The following is an 18,218-nucleotide window of genomic DNA, read 5'->3' as shown; positions in this document are numbered from 1 at the left end:
GCGGGCACATCCCCAGTAGGGGGTGTGCAAGAGGCAGCTGATCGATGATTCTCTCTCATCGGTGTTTCTAACTCTCTATCCCTCTCTCTTCCTCTCTGTAAAAAAATCAATAAAATATATATATATTTTTAAAAAGATATAGAATAGAATCTTATGCCTGTGCTGGACCAGACAGGACAGAAGGAGATGCATTGCAACTATGGGAGCATATGAATAAGGAGCCAGCACTGCCAGATTTTATGCTGAAATAGAACTCATGTGAGTGCAAAGATAATACAGGGTGACTGGTGGTCAGAACAGATGGGCTACTTGATCCCAGGTCTGCAATGAGAACTGGCTCAGGGCCTGGGATGAGGCACTTCAACAGAGAAGGTTGGGGAAAAGGAAAGAAACAGAATATTGTCTACATTGAAAGCTGCTGACAATGTAGCTAGTAGGATTCTTTAAAATATTGACAGTAAGACAACACTAAGTTATGAGATATATTTTATGCGCTTCCTGAGATCCCCCTAATCCCACCACATCTGGCAACCTCAACCTCTTGCCCTACCCTCCAGGTTTCTATGACTGAGAATGGCCTGTAACTTCCTTAAGATCTAAGGGAGCCAACCCCTTGGCTACTGCGCTAGAGACAGGTAGAGAATTTCCGGCTCCTCTTGCCATGGTACGGCATGGTACCTGGCAGTCCATGGGGCCAGAGAATGCCACCTTGTCGCCTATGACCATGATTCCCATGGTGTAAAATCCAGCAAACAAGACAGGTAACAGGAGGTGAACATACAGATCAAAAATTTTTTCCTTCCTCTGTCATATTGATTGCTCAGGGGCCTTTTCAAATCTCTTTCCCAAAATGATACCTGCTGAATGATCTGCTGAAGCATGTGCCATTCATAAAGGTAATTGGTGGATCCTGAGGTAGCAGCTCATGCAAGATTCCTTGCTTTGCTTCCAGTCCTTCCCTTTCTTGTTTCTCTTTTTTCTCATCCTCATTGCCCTGAACCTGCACCTCCCAAGTAAAGCATGACTATTTCATTCTAGCCTCAGGCTTCATTTTTTAGGGAACTAAAACTAAGACAATTACTTACCTAAAAATAAAGGACAGTGTGACCACTTTATCCAGCTCCGCATAATGCAAATAGTGATAAACAAAGTATTTAGTAAACTTTAGTGCCTACTCGGGAGACTTGATGTGACCTCTCCCTTCTGTGGCCTCTTGAATGGACTTAGATTTTCTGGGCCTGACTTTCTCCATTTGTAAAATGCAGACAGCTATGCTGTGCAGCAGTGCTTCCCCAATTCTAACATGTGGATTAACTATGACAGTGATCTGGAGGGGAACTTTTAAAATACAGGTTCCTAGACCTCTACCAACCTGGGAATGATTCCACAGGTCTAGAGTGGTCATAGAATCTGTACTTTGTCAAAAGTATCCAGGTGCCACTGACGTACATACAACCAGGATTGGAAACACTGGCCATGTGGAAAGAACATAGACTTTGGATTCTTGTTTTCTGAATCCACTTTTATTTATGTGTCATAAACCCCAGTGAAACAAGCAGGAGCAACATATGTAATGTATTGGCATATACAAAGGGAATGACCACCTTTACAATGACAGCATCCAGAAATCATAAGATGAAATCATGAGATGTCATCATTCTTTCTCTGCCTTTTGACTTGGATTTTCTCTGTGGTGACCTGATTCTTGAAGACTCTCCTTGTTTACCCTTGATTATCCTATCAGCTTAGCCAACCTGGCAGAAAAAAATAAAAAGCCATCCCTTGCCCAAAATGGACTCTCCCAGAATCAACTATGATCAACTCAAGCCCTGAAACAATTTCTGTAACCAGGTGAATAAACACTCCAATAACCTGAAAGCTAAGTAGATAAGCACTTGGCCATTTGAAATTGCAGATCAGGATTATTATATGCCCAATTGCTGTCATTTCCACTAAACTCTATGCTTCCTGAGGACAAGAACTTAGCCTATTTCTTCTTCATTGAATCCCTTAAAAAAGTTCAGTGAATGAAACCCTTTAAATCTTCAATAAATATAACATTTATAAAAAATAAGTTTTAAAAAATAGTAAAACATATTAAAGACTGGAAGAGGCACATATATTACATTTAAACTAGCAACTCTTATGAGAATTAAATTAAATGCATCACAGCTTAGATGTGGATACAAATATAGAGGTATCAACTAATTTATTTTTATATATGAGATCACATGTAAGATGTCCAGAAAGTTAATCCAAGCTATCAATCCTTCACAGATATTATTTCCTAACTTTTCCAGTAAGTGTTTTCAATTCTGTCCCTTTATATTTAGTTTTGTCAGAATCACACAATTATAGCTCAATTATTCTGGTAATGATTTATATATTATTTTATAGCATCCACCTCAAAAAATCACGATGCTAACTACAAGTCTAAAAGACTGGTTTCCTGAGAAGTATCTAGGACATTGATTGGAAATAAAATGAGAAGAAAAACATGACATTTTGAAAAAGGATTTCAGACAGAAGGGAGAAACTCAGTGTTCTAATTGGGTTGTAACCCCCATAAGTGGAGAAAAGAAAGAACTGGAGAATAGTTATCCTGAAATGGAAAGAGATGGGAGGGACATTCTCAGCATTTCAATAATTTGGACACCATAGAGGCTGCTTGGGCTGAGGCCAGATTACAAGAGTGCATGACTCAATTTTCTGACTCAGCCAAGGAATCTGTGAGCAGTGACATGCTATATCACTGTCAATTGAGGGCAGTCCTTTAATCAATAGGACTTGCCCTGTACCCAGATGTGAGTAGGGAAGGAGAACAAAAGATTCAGTTATTGCCCCAAAATACATTCTCCAAATCGATTTCATATCAATCACTGAGATTAAGATACAAAGCATTACAGAAAGCCCAGTAACTAATAAAATATAAATCTCAATGGTGATGTTAGCATAGGTAGCTAGATATTATAATAATAAAGGAAGGGAACAAAATGAATTAGTTATTATTAAGCACAATCAACTGGGGAGCATGAGTCTTCTTGCTTCACCAGGAAATTATAGCTTCACACTCCCCAAGGAACCATCAGACATTCCCCAAAGATGAAGTAGAACAATAAACAGGGAGGAAAACTAGGCCTCTCAGTCTAGTCTGGGGGAAAGAATAGATTGGCTAGAAGGTCGGCCCAGTACAAGCCTGCAAAAGCTTGGGAAATTTATTGGTTATTTTGAGAAAGCTCGTGGTCCTTCCCAAGACTGAGATAATAAAATCTCAGGAACAAAGCCTTCTCTCTCTCACCCAGTAACACTCATTCATGCATTCTCTCTCCATAATAATCATGTGGCCCTGGTAGCCAGGCAGTCTCCAAACATAGGCTCTAAGCCAGAGTCTGGGTACAACAGCACAGCAAAGGATCACAGCTGGGAACCAGGTACAAGCTACCTGGATATGGATTGAGAATACTCATGTCAGACCAATGGCATAGAATTGCTGGACATTGGACCTATTTCTGATCCAGATTTTCCATGGCGGGAAGGACAGAGATAGGTCATTGAAAATTCAGGGGAACTCCTATGATTTTGCATCCGATGCTACAAATAAATCTGATTACTGTATCCTTATCCTCCTTTGTGAGTTGCCTAAAATGTTTTTCTTGCAACACCGCAATGAATCCCACTTCCCCCGGCAACAGTCAGACTTTGACATTTGTAGATAAGGTATTCATAATTTACCTTTTAAATGCCCGCTCACCCATCAGTCACTGACACTAACATCATTCCTCTTTGCATTCCATCAATGAATCTCTCTTTTCTTAACTTAGATTCAGATATGCTTCTACATGAAATCAAATGTTTAGGTGCAATTAGGGCAGCTTTCTACAATTAGGAGGCTCCTCTCTGAGGAAAATCAGGATTATTATTTCCTTTAACAAGAATTATCATCACAGTGTCTGTCATATTTATTAAAACATAAAAGATAAAGATCAACATGTTTTAAGCATGAAAGAGAAAATAAAAATTCTCAAAGATTCTAATTTTAGTGATAAATAAGGAAAATTGCCAATGTATGAATGATAGTCATAGATTAATGCTGAAAAGATGACTTCAAATATTTTCACTGTGGTTTATTACACCTGTGTGTAATATTACAAAAGAATGTGCCACTAGTTAACATTCATTGCATTAAAAGTATTACAATTTCTCACAAACTTAAAAATAAAATTCTGTTTCAGACACTATTTTCCTACTGACATTTATGTTTTTAAAACAAAAATAAATTTTACACTGTTCACAAAAAAACATAATGCCATAACAGTGACGAGCAAAATCAGACTTTCTAAACTATGTAAGTTTAGAAAGAATTAACTTACTTAGTTTCTTTCTTTTTTTTAAATATATTTTTATTGATTTTTATTGATTTTTATAGAGTGGAAGAGAGAGGGATAGAGAGTTAGAAACATCGATGAGAGAGAAACATCAATCAGCTGCCTCTTGCACCCCCACCCCCCCACTGGGATGTGCCCGCAACCAAGGTACATGCCCTTGACCAGAATCGAACCTGGAACCTTTCAGTCCACAGGCCGACGCTCTATCCACTGAGCCAAACCGGTTTCGGATACTTAGTTTAATGACTTCTAAGTTTCACTATAATAAAGTACTACGCTTTAAATTTAATACACCTCAATTAAAATCCCTTTTGAACTCCTATGCATGAAAACACAAAATACATTCATAAAATAAAATTGCACCTTTATTTTACTTTTCTGAAAAATAAATAGTGACTATTATACTAGAACCTTCAAGTACTAGAAGAAAGAGTAATCAAATAGGGAAAGAAGACCACGTGATTATTTTTAGCTAAATAATATGTGGGTAAAAAAAATTGGTTTAAATATAAATGGCTGAGAGTTATGAACAATTATACACATCAAACATGTCAATTTAACCACTAACAATTGCTAGACAATTTGAAATTAAATACCAGAGGCTGAACAATTTTTATGGAAACAATATTACCGATGTCAAATTTTAGATCAATTTCTCATGTAGATAGTCATAATTCTCATTGCTACAACCACTTATAGAACATCTAAGTAACTAGTTAACAAAAAAGTAATAACCAGAGTTTCAAGAGAGAATGAAAGAACGAACCACAGAAGAGTGGGATCCATACTGAAAATGCCATTTAAAGCATGTGGCCTAAGAATGGCTGGCAAACACTAAGGACAATTTTCTACCATTAAATTTCTAAAATGCAGGGACCTTTTTTTTGTGTGTGTGTTCACTGCTCTGCTTCTGGTGCCTAAACACTGCTTGTACACAGTAAGCTCTCAATAAATATTTGTTGAGTAATGTGTCCCATCATCTGGCATCTTAATTAAAGCAGCTGAGGATATATGTTCAAGATAGTATTCTGCCACTAACACTTGATTCTAGTTCATTTACTTAATTCCTCTGTTTAATTTCCTCATCAATAAATTGTGGACACTGAAATAAATCAGTGGTTTTCAAACTGTATTTATCAGAGCCTCAGCCTTATAATAATCTGCTTTGAACCACTGCTGGGATACAACAGGAGATGAGGAAGGGCTAGCAGACAGAAGAAAACTGGAGTATCTTCTCTGGTTTTGAACAGAGAAGCTTTATATTAATCTAATTTACATATTGTGTGCTTCATAATATTTCAACCTGCCTCCCAAACATCTATTGATATTGAGATTTTTAGACAGTTATTTTTTATTGATTGATTTTGAGAAAGAAAGAGGGAAAAATTGATTAGTTGTTCCACCTATTTAGGCATTCATTGGTTGATTCTTGTATGTGCCCTGACCAGGGATCGAACACACCAGCTTAGCATATAAGGATGATGCCCTAACCATTTGAGCTACCCAGATAGGGCATATTATTATTATTAATACACTCGATCAATGGGTAAAGAAAATATCTGGAGAAATTAGAACATACTTTAATATTAATGAATATAAATATAAAAATTTATTGGATTCAGCAAAGCAGTGCTTAAGAAAAATGTATAGCTATGAATGCCTATAACAAAAAAGAAAAAAAATCTGAAATCAATAACCTAAAGAATAAACCTTATACTTTAAGATGTTGGAGGGGTTTAGGGGGTGAGAAGAGCAACCTAAAGAAAGTAGAATGAGCCCTAACTGGTTTGGCTCAGTGGATACAGCATCCGCCTGCAGACTCAAGGGTATCAGGTTCAATTCCGGTCAAGGGCATGTACCTTGGTTGAGGGCACATCCCCAGTAGGGGGTGTGCAGGAGGCAGCTGATTTATGTTTCTTTCTCATTGATGTTTCTAACTCTCTCTTTCCCTCTCCCTTCCTCTCTACAAAAAACAAAAAACAAAAAAATCAATAAAATATATTGTTTAAAAAAAGAAAGTAGAATAAAAAATGATAAATATTAAAGGAGAAATTAATGAAATAGCAAAGAAAAAACTATACTAGAGAATATCACTGAAACCAAAATCTAGTTCTTTATAAAGATCAACTAAATTAAAAAACTGCCTAATGGATCCCCCCCCTCAAAAAAAGAAGAAAATACTCAAATTTTAGACTCAAATAAAAGTAGGGTCATTATTTTTGCCTTTCAGATATAAAATTAAATATGAGAGAATGGTGTAAACAATCAGAGGTCAAAAATTAGATAACTTGCCTGGACAGTGTGGCTCAGTATTTGAGTAGTGATCTATGAACCAGAAGGTCATGGTTTAATTCCTGGTCAGGGCACATGCCTGGGTTATGGGCTCAATCCCCAGTAGGTGGTGAGCAAGAGGCAGCTGATAGATTATTCTTTCTCATCATTGATATTTCTATCATGCTCTCCCTCTCCCTTCCTTTCTCTGAAATCAATAAAAAAAAAATTAGATAACTTAAATGGCACAAACTAGAAATTGAGGGGAACTTCCTCAACCTCATAGAGTGCATCTATGAAAAACCTACAGTTATCATGATACAATGATTAAATACTGTACTATTTATCCTTAAGTTCAGGGAAAAGACAAGGATGTAGCCTCTTACCATTTCTATTTAATGTCATCATAAAGGTATCAACCTGATAAATTAGGCAAGGAAAAAGAAATTAAAAAAAAACAATTTATTTCAGAAGAGAAGATGTAAGAATATCTCTAGATATATATGATATTATCTTGTATATAGAAAATCCTAAAGAACTCCATATCAGAATTTTTAAAATCCAGCTTTAAAATATTAGTTCTGGAGAGAAACTAAGATGGCAGAATAGGTAAACACTTATACTGCTGCCTTGCACAACAATTTCAAAACTGCAACTGGAAGACAGAACAGACACTGGAAAGCTGGCTGAGTGGAAAATTTAAAACTATAAGGAAAGATAAACAGACACTGAGACCCAGAGGAGCTGTGGAGGACAGAGGTGTGGAGACCCACGCTTATGGAAAGGCGGGCGGCTGAATATGCAGTTGACTTACTTGTGGCGCTCAGAGAGGGCAGGCAGGAAGTGCATGGCTAGCTTTCTCATTCAGGAGGGAAAATAAACCTCCCAACTGCACTGAAATCCAGTTTCGGGTGAGACTCTGAATACCCAGACTCAACCAGGCAGAAACTGGACTGTCTGGCAGCGGGCAAAACTCAGGGCAGCCTTCTCTCAGAGGTACATGCAGCCATTGCTGTGGGACACTGAGACACAGGGGCCTGAAAAGGCGGGGCTGATGGAAAACCAAGGCTGTCTGCTCAGCCCTGAGACTCTGCCTCATCCAAGCTGAGCACAGAAGCTCTCCCAATGGAGACACAGCTGATCCTCACAGCCAATTGGCCTGGAAGTTAACTCCCCCCAGTGATACTAACAACAATCTAGGCTTAACTACAACAAGATTGCAGACACAGCCCACAAAGGAGCACACCAAGAAAGTCCACCTCAGGTAACTGGGGAGGCTGAGACACTGGGCCCTGCTAGGACACCTAGCAAACAAAAGCCATGCCATCAACTCAAGGAAGCAACTAAAATGCGGAGACCAAGAGGTAGGCCACAAATGAAGGAAATTGAGGAAAGTAAATGACTAGACATTGAGTTCAAAACCATGGTTATAAGGTTTTTCAAGAATTTCCTAGAAAAGGCTGATAAATTTAATGAGATTCTCAAAGATATGAAATAGGATCAACTAAAAATTAAACATACACTAACTGAAAGAAAAAAATATATTATACAGAGACCTGAAAGGTATTATACAGAGACATAAAAAATATTATACAGTGATTAGAGGAACACAAGAGTCAAGTCAAAGATTTGATATATAAAGAAGCAAAAAACAAACAAACAAAAAAACAAACAAACAAACAAACAAAAAAACACTCAACTGGAAAAGCAAAAGAAAAAAAATAGAATTCAAAAAGTTGAAGATAGTGTAAGAAGCCTCTGGGACAACTTCAAGCATACCAACATCAGAATTATGGGAGTACCAGAAGAAGAGAGAGAGCGAGATACTGAAAACCTATTTGAAGAAATAGTGACTAAAAACTTCCCCCACCTGGTGAAAGAAATAGACTTACAAGTTCAGGAAATGCACAGAATCCCAAACAAAAGGAATCCAAAGAGGATCACACCAAGACACATCATAATTAAAATGGCAAGAGCAAAAGACAAAGAGAGAATATTAAAAGAAGCAAGAAAAAAGCAGTTAGTTACCTATAAGGGAGCACCCATACAATTTTCAGCTGATTTCTCAACAGAAACTATGCAGGCCAGAGGGTAATGGCAAGAAATATTCAAAGTGATGAATAGTAAGAACCTATCAATACAACCAAGATTACTCTACCCAGCGAAGTTATCATTCAGAATTGAAGGTCAGATAAAGATCTTCACAGATAAGAAAAAGCTAAAGGAGTTCATCATCACCAAACCAGATTTATATGAAATGTTGAAAGGTATTCTTTAAGAAGAGGAAGAAGAAACTGATAAAGATAAAAATTATGAAGAACAAATAATTATCTATCAACAAGTGAATCTAAAAACCAAGGGAATAATAAATCTGATGTAAAATATTAACTGGTGATTATAATAGAATCAGGGGCATAGAAAAGAAGTGGACTGATAATTCTTGGGAGTAAAGGGGGATGGGGGGTACAGGAAGAGATGGGACAAAAATCATACACCTTGCTGAAACCGGTTTGGCTCAATGGATAGAGAGTCGGCTTGGGGACTGAAGGGTCCTGGGTTTGATTCCGGTCAAGGGCATGTACCTTGGTTTCGGGCACATCCCCAGTAGGGGGTGTGCAAGAGGCAGCTGATCGATGACTCTCTCTCATCGATGTTTCTAACTCTGTATCTCTCTCCCTTCCTCTCTGTACAAAATCAATTAAAAAAAAATCATACACCTATGGATGAGGACAGTGGGGGGGGAGGTAAAGGCAGAGGGTGTGGTAGGAATCTGATGGAGGGGAGCTATGGGGTGAAAAAAGAGGAACAATTGTAATAATATAAACAATAGAGATTTATTAAATAAAAAAATAAAAATGTAACTGAAAAAAATCAGTTCTGCAAAGTTGTATAATATAACCTCATTATTTAAATCAATTCTATATATTTGTAATATATAATACAAGTATGAAATTAAGAAAATTACATTTGCAGTGTCAGCATAAAGAATAAAATACTTACTAATATATTGAAGAAAAGAAATATAAGACTTACACTTTTACAACTATAAAACTGTCAAAAATTAAGGAATATCTTTGGAGAAAATGAGAAAAAACACTGGATGGTCATGAATCAGAAGACTTAATATTATTAAGATGACAGTCCTCCCCAAATTTATCTATAGGTTCAATGCAATATTCAACAGAATTCCAGATGGCTTGTTTTTAAAAATTGTCAAGTTGATTCTAAAATCCATATGAAATTGTGAGGATATAATGAAAACAATATAATTTCAAAAGAATAATGTAGCAGGACTTCACAATTTCTGATTTCAAACCTTACTACAAAGAAACAGTAATTTAAAAAGTTTCATGTGGATAGACATATAGAACTATAGGATAACATAAAAAATAAAAAATAAAAAAGTATCTATAGTCAACTAATTTTAATAAGGGTGCCAAATCATTTAATGCACAATTAATAGTGTATTCAAAAACAGTGAGGACACTGCTGGATAGCCACATGCAAATTGGACCCCTACTTCAAACAATATACAAATGATAACTAAAATGGAGCAACAATCTAAATGTAAGAACTAAAGCTATAAAAATCCTAGAAGAAAACAGAGGTTTAAATTTTCATAACCTTGAATTTGGCAATGGAGTCAGAGATATAAAATCAAAAGCAAGAGCAATAAGAACAAAAAATATAAATTTAAAATAATCAAATTTTAAAACTTTTTGCTTCAAATGATATTATCAAGAGAGTGAATAGACAACCAATAGAATGAGAAAAAATATTTGCAAACCATCTTTCTGAGATTATAATATTTAGAATATAGACATAACACTTGCCACTCTGATAAAAAGAAAACCCAACTTTAAAAAATGGGCAAATGGTTTGAATAGACATTTTAAAGATGGCTAATAAACATGTGGGAAGATACTCAACACATTAGATCTCCTAGGAAAGCAAAGTGAACAGGTTATCCTGTACCTTATGATTTTTAACCATTCTTTTAAATATAGAAATATTTTATATAACACAAATCCATAGGAAAATATCAACTGAAAACTTAACAAAACCATAATTAACAATACTATAACTTAGAATCCATGGTACATTGCCCTAATAAAAATATATATAATATATACTTATTTTATTATTCACCAGTTTAGAAATAAGCAAAAAATTAATTAACTATTATTTTAAACTATTTAGTGACATTTCTTATATCTCATCACTTATATTAAATAATGTATTAATATTCTATTAAATCTTACTGCTAAACACAAATAAAAATAGACACCAAAAGACCAAGATTAAGGACTCAACTAATAAAGACTCTAGTCCATATCAAAGATAAATTACTCATAAGTGGTATTGTTCTCCTTTGACATGTTCTTAATGTCAATATCCCTGCTATCCTTTAGAGTCAGCCTAAGCCTCAACTCCAGAACAACTTCTACAACCAGCTTCACTGTTAAAGCGAGAGTTCACCTTTCTCAAAGTTCACTTACTATCTTTATCAGATAGGTATTCTTTAACAAAGATGTTTATAAATTTCAGTAACAATAACTTAGCACCCAAAGTCAGTACATAATTTAGATTACTGTTATGAAGTTTGTTGGTTTCTTATAACACATATTATTATTATTATTCAATAATTAGCATTTATGGCCCTGGCCTGTGTTGCTCAATAGTTAGAGCATTGACTCATGCACCAAAAGTTCGCGGGTTCGATTCCTGGTCAAATGCATGTACCTGGGTTGCATGTTCACTCTCGGCCCAGGTTATGGTCTGTATGGGCGGCAACCAGTTGATGTCTCTCTCTTGTTTCGCTGCTTCTCTCTTCCCTCCATTTTACTCTCTCTGAAAAGCAGTGGAAAAAAATATCCTCAGGTGAATATAACAAAAATTAATAATAATGGTTATATATGTAGCTAAACTATCTTTACAATTATATTATGAACATCTCTATTAGTAGAGGTAATCTTTTTATTTGATAATTTTATAGATATTGCATTCCACACTTTAGTGATTACCTTCTTTAAGTCCATTAGCTTGACGTTCTGGATACTGAGGAATGTGGATATCCTTGGGGACATAAAAATATCCTGGAAGGCTTACTTCTGTTGCATATAAAATGGACTTAGGCTGCTTTAACTTTGAGATATTAAAAAGCATACAAGTCTGCAAATAAACAGAAAGAAAACTTGGAATGTTATTCTCTTACCCTTTAACTCTAAAATACAAAAGAGAACACTACCTATTTAGAATCTAATATATTTGGGGGGAAAGCAATCAAGGAATTGAATTTGTTCATTTCTTTAGATATATCTTTAATTGGGGGGAGACAACACTAACTCGTTTCATAGAATTAATGGAGCCATCCTTTATTGAGAGATGCTCAGTGTCCCCTGTTCTAATACTTTCAGTTTGAGTTATCCATTGCTTCAGGAAGAAACCATTCCATTGGTGAATTGCATTGAGAAAGTACTTTCCTCCTTGAATTGATCCCTGTGTACTTAACATCTACCCATCAGTTCTAGTTCTCATTAGCAGTACACTTAGTATCCTTTCTTATGCTAGTGACAATTTTGTGGGGGAAAAGACAGAAATAAATATATGCACACATATAAAACAAAGTCCAGCCCCTCTAGAGACCCCCAAACATATCTTTTAAATAAGTTTGATATTTTTAGTACTTCCAACCATTAGTTATATAATGTGGATTATAACTCATCCCCATACATATGCTTCTCAAGACACAATTGAGTTCAATACTGTGCTTCTTAAAATATAACACTGAAGAGAAACCCAGCTCTCTTTGTGTGAACCAAACATGGCAGAGCCCAGAGGTAGGCAACCATTTATTTTTATCTGAATGCTCTACTACTAACAACATAGTACTGTCCAAAGGTTAGACTAAGCTTTCTTGGAGCCAAACTACCCACACTTAAATATCCCAACTCTAAATAAACTTGGTTATTAATCAAAGCCACAAAATCACTTGTAAAATCTATAATAATAAAAAAGTAATATGGTAATTAGACTGGGTGTCCTTCTGGATGTCCTTTCAGATGAAGCCAAGGCTGCAAGGGAAGCCTGGGTCCCAGGTGCTAGAGGCAAGTCGGTGCTGGCAGCTACGGGAAAGAAGGCCCACTCATGCACAAATTTCATGCATCAGGCCTCTAGTATGGGTTATAATACTACACACTGCCCATCTCTAGTGCACTTAAAATGTAAACAAATGCCAGGTACTTGGAGCATATTTTAAGAATTCAATAAATATTGGCTATCATTATCATCATTGTCATTGTCACCATCATTATCATCATCACCATATCATTACTCATCAAAAATAAATGTTAATGCCTTTAGCAGTTATCTCATTCATTGGGGTCATCTATATATATATAAAAGCCTAAGCGACTAAACAACTGAATGACTGGTTGACCAGTCACTATGATGCACACTGACCACCAGGGGGCAGATGCTCAACACAGGAGTTTCCCCCTGGTGGTCAGTGCAGTCCCAGAGTGGGAGTGCCACTCAGCTGACTGACAGGCACCAGAGGCAGGGCTCATGGCTGGCAAGTGCCGCTGTGGTGGTGTGAGCCTCTCCCAATCAGGACTGATGGGGTACAAGTCCAAAGCAGGCATAGTGAGCCCAGGATAAGTGGAAGTGGCAGGCAGGAGCTGAAAGTGGCATTGGATTGCTGGGTTTCATCCCAATCCCCACAGGTCATGCTGAGGGACCACACCGGCAAACAAATACATGCACTGGGCCTCTACTCTATATATTTAAAACCCTAATATACAAATAGACGGAATGGCAGAACAATTGAACAACTGATCACTATGACATGTGCTGACCAGCAGGGGGCATGCATGGAACATGGCAAGTGTCAACAGCAGAGTGTGGAACACGGTGGGCATTGGCCGCATTGCAGGTGAGCAGGGACACCAGACCAAAGTGGGGAGTCAGTTGCTGTCATTGGGGGGAGCCTCTGGTGTTTACTGAAAATTCTTTGCTCCCGCATGCCATGGTCCCACCAGGCACATGCTACTGGTGCTGGCCCTGCTCACAGCTACTGCTGGTGTCAGAGCTGCTGGTTGCACCCACTTCTGGCACCCAGTGCCAGTCCCAATAGCTTGATGCTGTCAGCAGGTACGAGCGACAACTGCCAACCCTGATCACCCCACAGGGTTTCTCCATCTCCCCCTGCTTCTGATGGGCAATTTGGGCAGCAGCTGCTGTTCACACCCACAGACTGCGCCAGCCCCATTTGCACCCACTGCTGGTGCCAGCCCCAATCACTCTGCGCTGTCAGTGGGTGGGAACATCAGAGGCAGGCATGGGGCTGCAGGCAGACAGGGGACAGGGGGCTGGGGCAGGAGAGGCTGGGAGGGGGAATAGAGGATAAGCTGAGACCTGCCCTTATGCCCACCTTAGACTTGTGGCCCACAGGTCCTTTCAAGGTGCATGAGTTCATGCACTGGGCCCCTAGTTATCTATAAAATCCACAAGAATTGTTTTCCCCAGAAAGTCACATTTTTTCTACCTACTTTATTTTGGCAACTCAAATCATGTAAATCCTAAAATTTTAAATAAATTAAAAAATATATTTATGATTGTTTGGGTTTGGTTCAATTTTCTAGTCATTGTGAATAAATAATCTATTCATATCAGCATTTAGCTCTTTATCCTAAGTGCATATTGTCTGCCTTCTAGATCTTCAAGTCATTCAAAATAATATAGGAAGTCCCCAAAAATGTATACACATTTTAAAAGCTGATAACTTACTAAATATTCACTTCTTTTTAGAATTAATTGATTTGAAATAATGGGATGAAGCCAGACTAAGCTTTGAAAGAAAATTTATCCTAAAGTGTCACTAGACTTTTTTTTATGGGGATACATAAAAGATAAAATTTATGGTACAAAACTGGCAACAGTCAATGATTGAGGGCATACAAATACCGAATGAAATGATTCTTGATGTGTACAATTCCATTGCTTCACATCATCAGCAGTGCCTAGACCAGAACAGTCATCAGTTTGAAAACAGGCATTGATGAAAATAAATTATTCATTTCTGTAGATTCTTTTAAATTTTGAAAAAGAACTGTAGGTTAATAAACACTGACTCAAAGTGCATATACAATTTTTGGGGATACCCTGTATGTGACACAGACTCTCTTCTTGACCAAATTATAGTCAGTCACCTCTAAACTGTTTCTCAACTAAACCTCAACCATGGCATATAAAAACTGCAGTCACAGAAGTAGACATTTATGAGATGTGAGAGGGGGTTGACAAAGGTATTCTGGATTTGTTAATTGATGTGTATCTGCAGTTACTTCAGAAAGCTTGCAATTTTAAATCTCTTTTCTCCCCTTTGAGAGATAAATCTTCTATCACTCCTCCCCCACAACTGTCTTCTCAAGGACCTTAGAACCCTCTCTTTGAAATGCAAACTTTCAAAGAGATAATTCTCCCAGTCAGTTGAGTGCCTTGCTGTAACTTGCATCAGTACTCCAGCGATAGAGTCCGGAAGTTTGTTTCTCCTGCAGATAAGCATAAATTAACAAATTTCTCACAAAATTGTCTCTCTCTTCTTGTAGATGTCCACTTCTGTGACTCTGATCAAGTCACAGATTCTCCCTACTATTTTTCCCTTTTTATTTTTTCTTATTCTCCCTTTAAGATGCCCAATTACCATTGCACAAATTGAAGTTGAGTTCATTTCATGCTCCTCCTCATTTCATTCCTCCTCCCTGCAGCAATAGATACTGAATAATGCCTATCCCCTTATGGCTTTAACTAGTGCCTAGCATGAATGTGAGAACAAGAAAAAAGATCTTTCTTTTTCTTTGCTATAGGATTCTACAATTTATGAGAAGCACTTGGTAATTAAATCCCAAGATTGTTAGTTCCTCTGATTCAAACAACCTCGGTTCAAACTATAAGACAAGTTAAGTTACTCTCAAGGCTATATTCTTATATACACCTCCTCCCTTCTGGTTTACAACTCAGAGATAATTAATAGAAAGTTCCTTTCCCCCTCTTCTTCAAACAAGCCTCTTTTGAAGTCTTTATAAAGTTTGCTCTGTGTACAAAAAGAGGCCACATGCTAATAAGACAAACTCAAGGAATGCCTATGTGGTGGCCTCTGCAAACTCAGAGACCTAAGGTAACCACAAAGGATAGTGTGAAATTAAACCTTTCAAATAAAAAACACTCTGTGGCAGATAGTCATGTCCTAGGCTGGTAGCTTCCCTTTTAAATGGTAATCTTTACCTTAACTGAGCCTATTATCTTTTTGCACCCAGGATAACATACTGTTGGAATGTCAGGATAACTTCTAACTTCCATTTTTTTTCTGGACCCCTCAGAGAACAACCAATGCAACAGGTAGAGACTACAAATTCCCTCATTGTTAATGTTATCATGTAAATTGTTGACTATTAACTATCCTATACCTACCTATGTAAAAGAAGCATGTGCCTATCATTTTACTTTTTACCCAGACCCAAAAGTTTTCCCTTTTTTGCTTTATCCCACCTCCCTAATCTATCACTAATGGATTTCATGTAACCAACTTAAATCTCATCCTTTGATGGTAATTTATAAAAATAGGTGAAAAACTGCCATTCTCTGAAGCATTGTCTCAATGCATTGAGATTCTGCTTGCAGCAATTGTTGACAGTTTGGCTCAAATAAGCTGACAAAATTTTTTTACAGGTTTGAATTTGTTTTATGTTAACAGATCTAAGAATGTTTTATAGGCTTTGGAAAAATACTGATAAGACATCTCCTTAGAACATCTGCCTAGAACTAACAAAGACAACCTCCCTGATATCTGCTCAATTTCAGCCCTCAAATCCTCCTCCCTTCCTTGTCACCTAGCAACAGCAGCCATTAAAAGAGCAGGCCACTGTCTATTACTTTGCCTTTGTATTGATTAGCCTTTTTTTCCTTCCGGGAAAGTAAAATAAACTTTCTCTCTGCATCTATCTCTTCTTTTAGTCGTGAATTCTTGGAATCACCAGCCCAAAACCATAACACCCAGCTTTATATTTCACAATATCAATAGGATTACTTCATGACTTGAAGTCACTTAAATTATACAAATACAAAAACCTTTTCTTTGCCCTTCCAAATCTTCACCAAGAAGACCTTTCAAGTTTCCTTTAAAAAAGATATCCAACTTCAAAATTCTGATGATTTTTCCTGCTATTTATTTTGGAGTACATAGCATGGTTTTAAAATATAAACATGAGAAAGCTAATATGAAATATAAAGAATCTACCTGGTAAACCCTGATACTTTCCAATATCACTGAGTATATCTTTAAAGTTGTTTTATTACCTTAACCGGTTTGGCTCAGTGGATAGAGCATCAGCCTGCGGATTGAAGGGTCTCAGGTTTAATTCTAGTCAAGGGCATGTACCCTGGTTGTGGGCACATCTTCAATGGGGGGTGTGCAGGAAGCAGCTGATAGATGTTTCTCTCTCATCGATGTTTCTAACTTTCTATCCCTCTCCCTTCCTCTCTGTAAAAAAAGTAATAAAATATATTTTAAAAAATAAAACGTTTTTTTATTAATGGCCAGAGAATATGAATTCTATAAATGAGTGCTAAGTGTCATAATTCATGCTCCTGACAAAAGATAGTGTCTCTTTCAGTATATAAGTAGATACACCATGCTGCCATTACTCTATAGATATATTAAAACTCAAGTTGCACATTGTCATGCAATAAAAATGACAGGCCACTTTTCTACATTTATTCAATAGATTTAGTTTTGAAAAAATATACTTCAAGGTTGGTTTTAGATTTTGTTATGCAGTTATTTTATGCTATAACAGAGCATCCTAGACTTTCATTTATTACTTTATACAAGTTCATGGTGGTAGACTAAGAAGAAAACATGAGCTGGAGAATATACAGGGCAAGGAAAAGAGTAGTAGATTGGGAGGTGAAAACCTGGGCCCATTTCTATTCTGTCATAAATCATTGGTGTGAATTTAGGGCACTATATTACTATTTTATGGTCTTGGTTCACACGTCTGTTAGAGTTAGAGGTTGTACTATGTTTCTCTGAGTGTCTTTGATTTGTTTTCCAGCTTTAAAATACAATAATGCCTCTGCCCTCATCTGGGCTGTGATCTCTGGCCAATTCCTGATGTTAGTCATTTTATGCTTCACTCATCCAATTTTTTTGTACTATAAATGTAATCCTACTTGTTCTATATTTCTCCATGGGGCCATCAATATAAGTTTAAAAGTGCACATAGAAGCATTTTGGAAAAAAAAGTGACAGTTTTTTGCCCTAGCCCCGTGGTTGGCAAACTGTGGCTCACAAGCCACATGTGGCTCTTTGGCCCCTTGAGTGTGGCTCTTCCACAAAATACCACGGCCTACATGAGTCTATTTTGAAGAAGTGGCATTAGAAGTTTAAGTTTAAAAAAGTTTGGCTCTCAAAAGAAATTTCAATCATTGTACTGTTGATATTTGGCTCTGTTGACTAATAAGTTGGCCAACCACTGCCCTAGCCAGTTTGGCTCAGTGGAT

The 18,218-nt window shown here is 37.0% G+C and overlaps 1 protein-coding gene across 1 annotated transcript in view; it reads right to left on the bottom strand.

Moving 5' to 3' along the window:
- The window catches only part of CFAP47 (cilia and flagella associated protein 47), a 396,096-nt gene that overhangs the window by 123,609 nt on the left and 254,269 nt on the right, over nt 1-18,218 (bottom strand). The window contains 1 exon segment of the mRNA XM_036439773.1: nt 11,669-11,828. Within this exon segment, the coding sequence (XP_036295666.1) occupies nt 11,669-11,828 (160 nt within the window).

The sequence above is a fragment of the Pipistrellus kuhlii genome, unplaced genomic scaffold, assembly GCF_014108245.1.
Source record: "Pipistrellus kuhlii isolate mPipKuh1 unplaced genomic scaffold, mPipKuh1.p scaffold_m20_p_16, whole genome shotgun sequence".
Classification (NCBI taxonomy): domain Eukaryota; kingdom Metazoa; phylum Chordata; class Mammalia; order Chiroptera; family Vespertilionidae; genus Pipistrellus; species Pipistrellus kuhlii.
The sequence above is the reverse complement of the archived record's forward strand: the minus strand, read 5'-3'. Positions and strand labels throughout refer to the sequence as shown.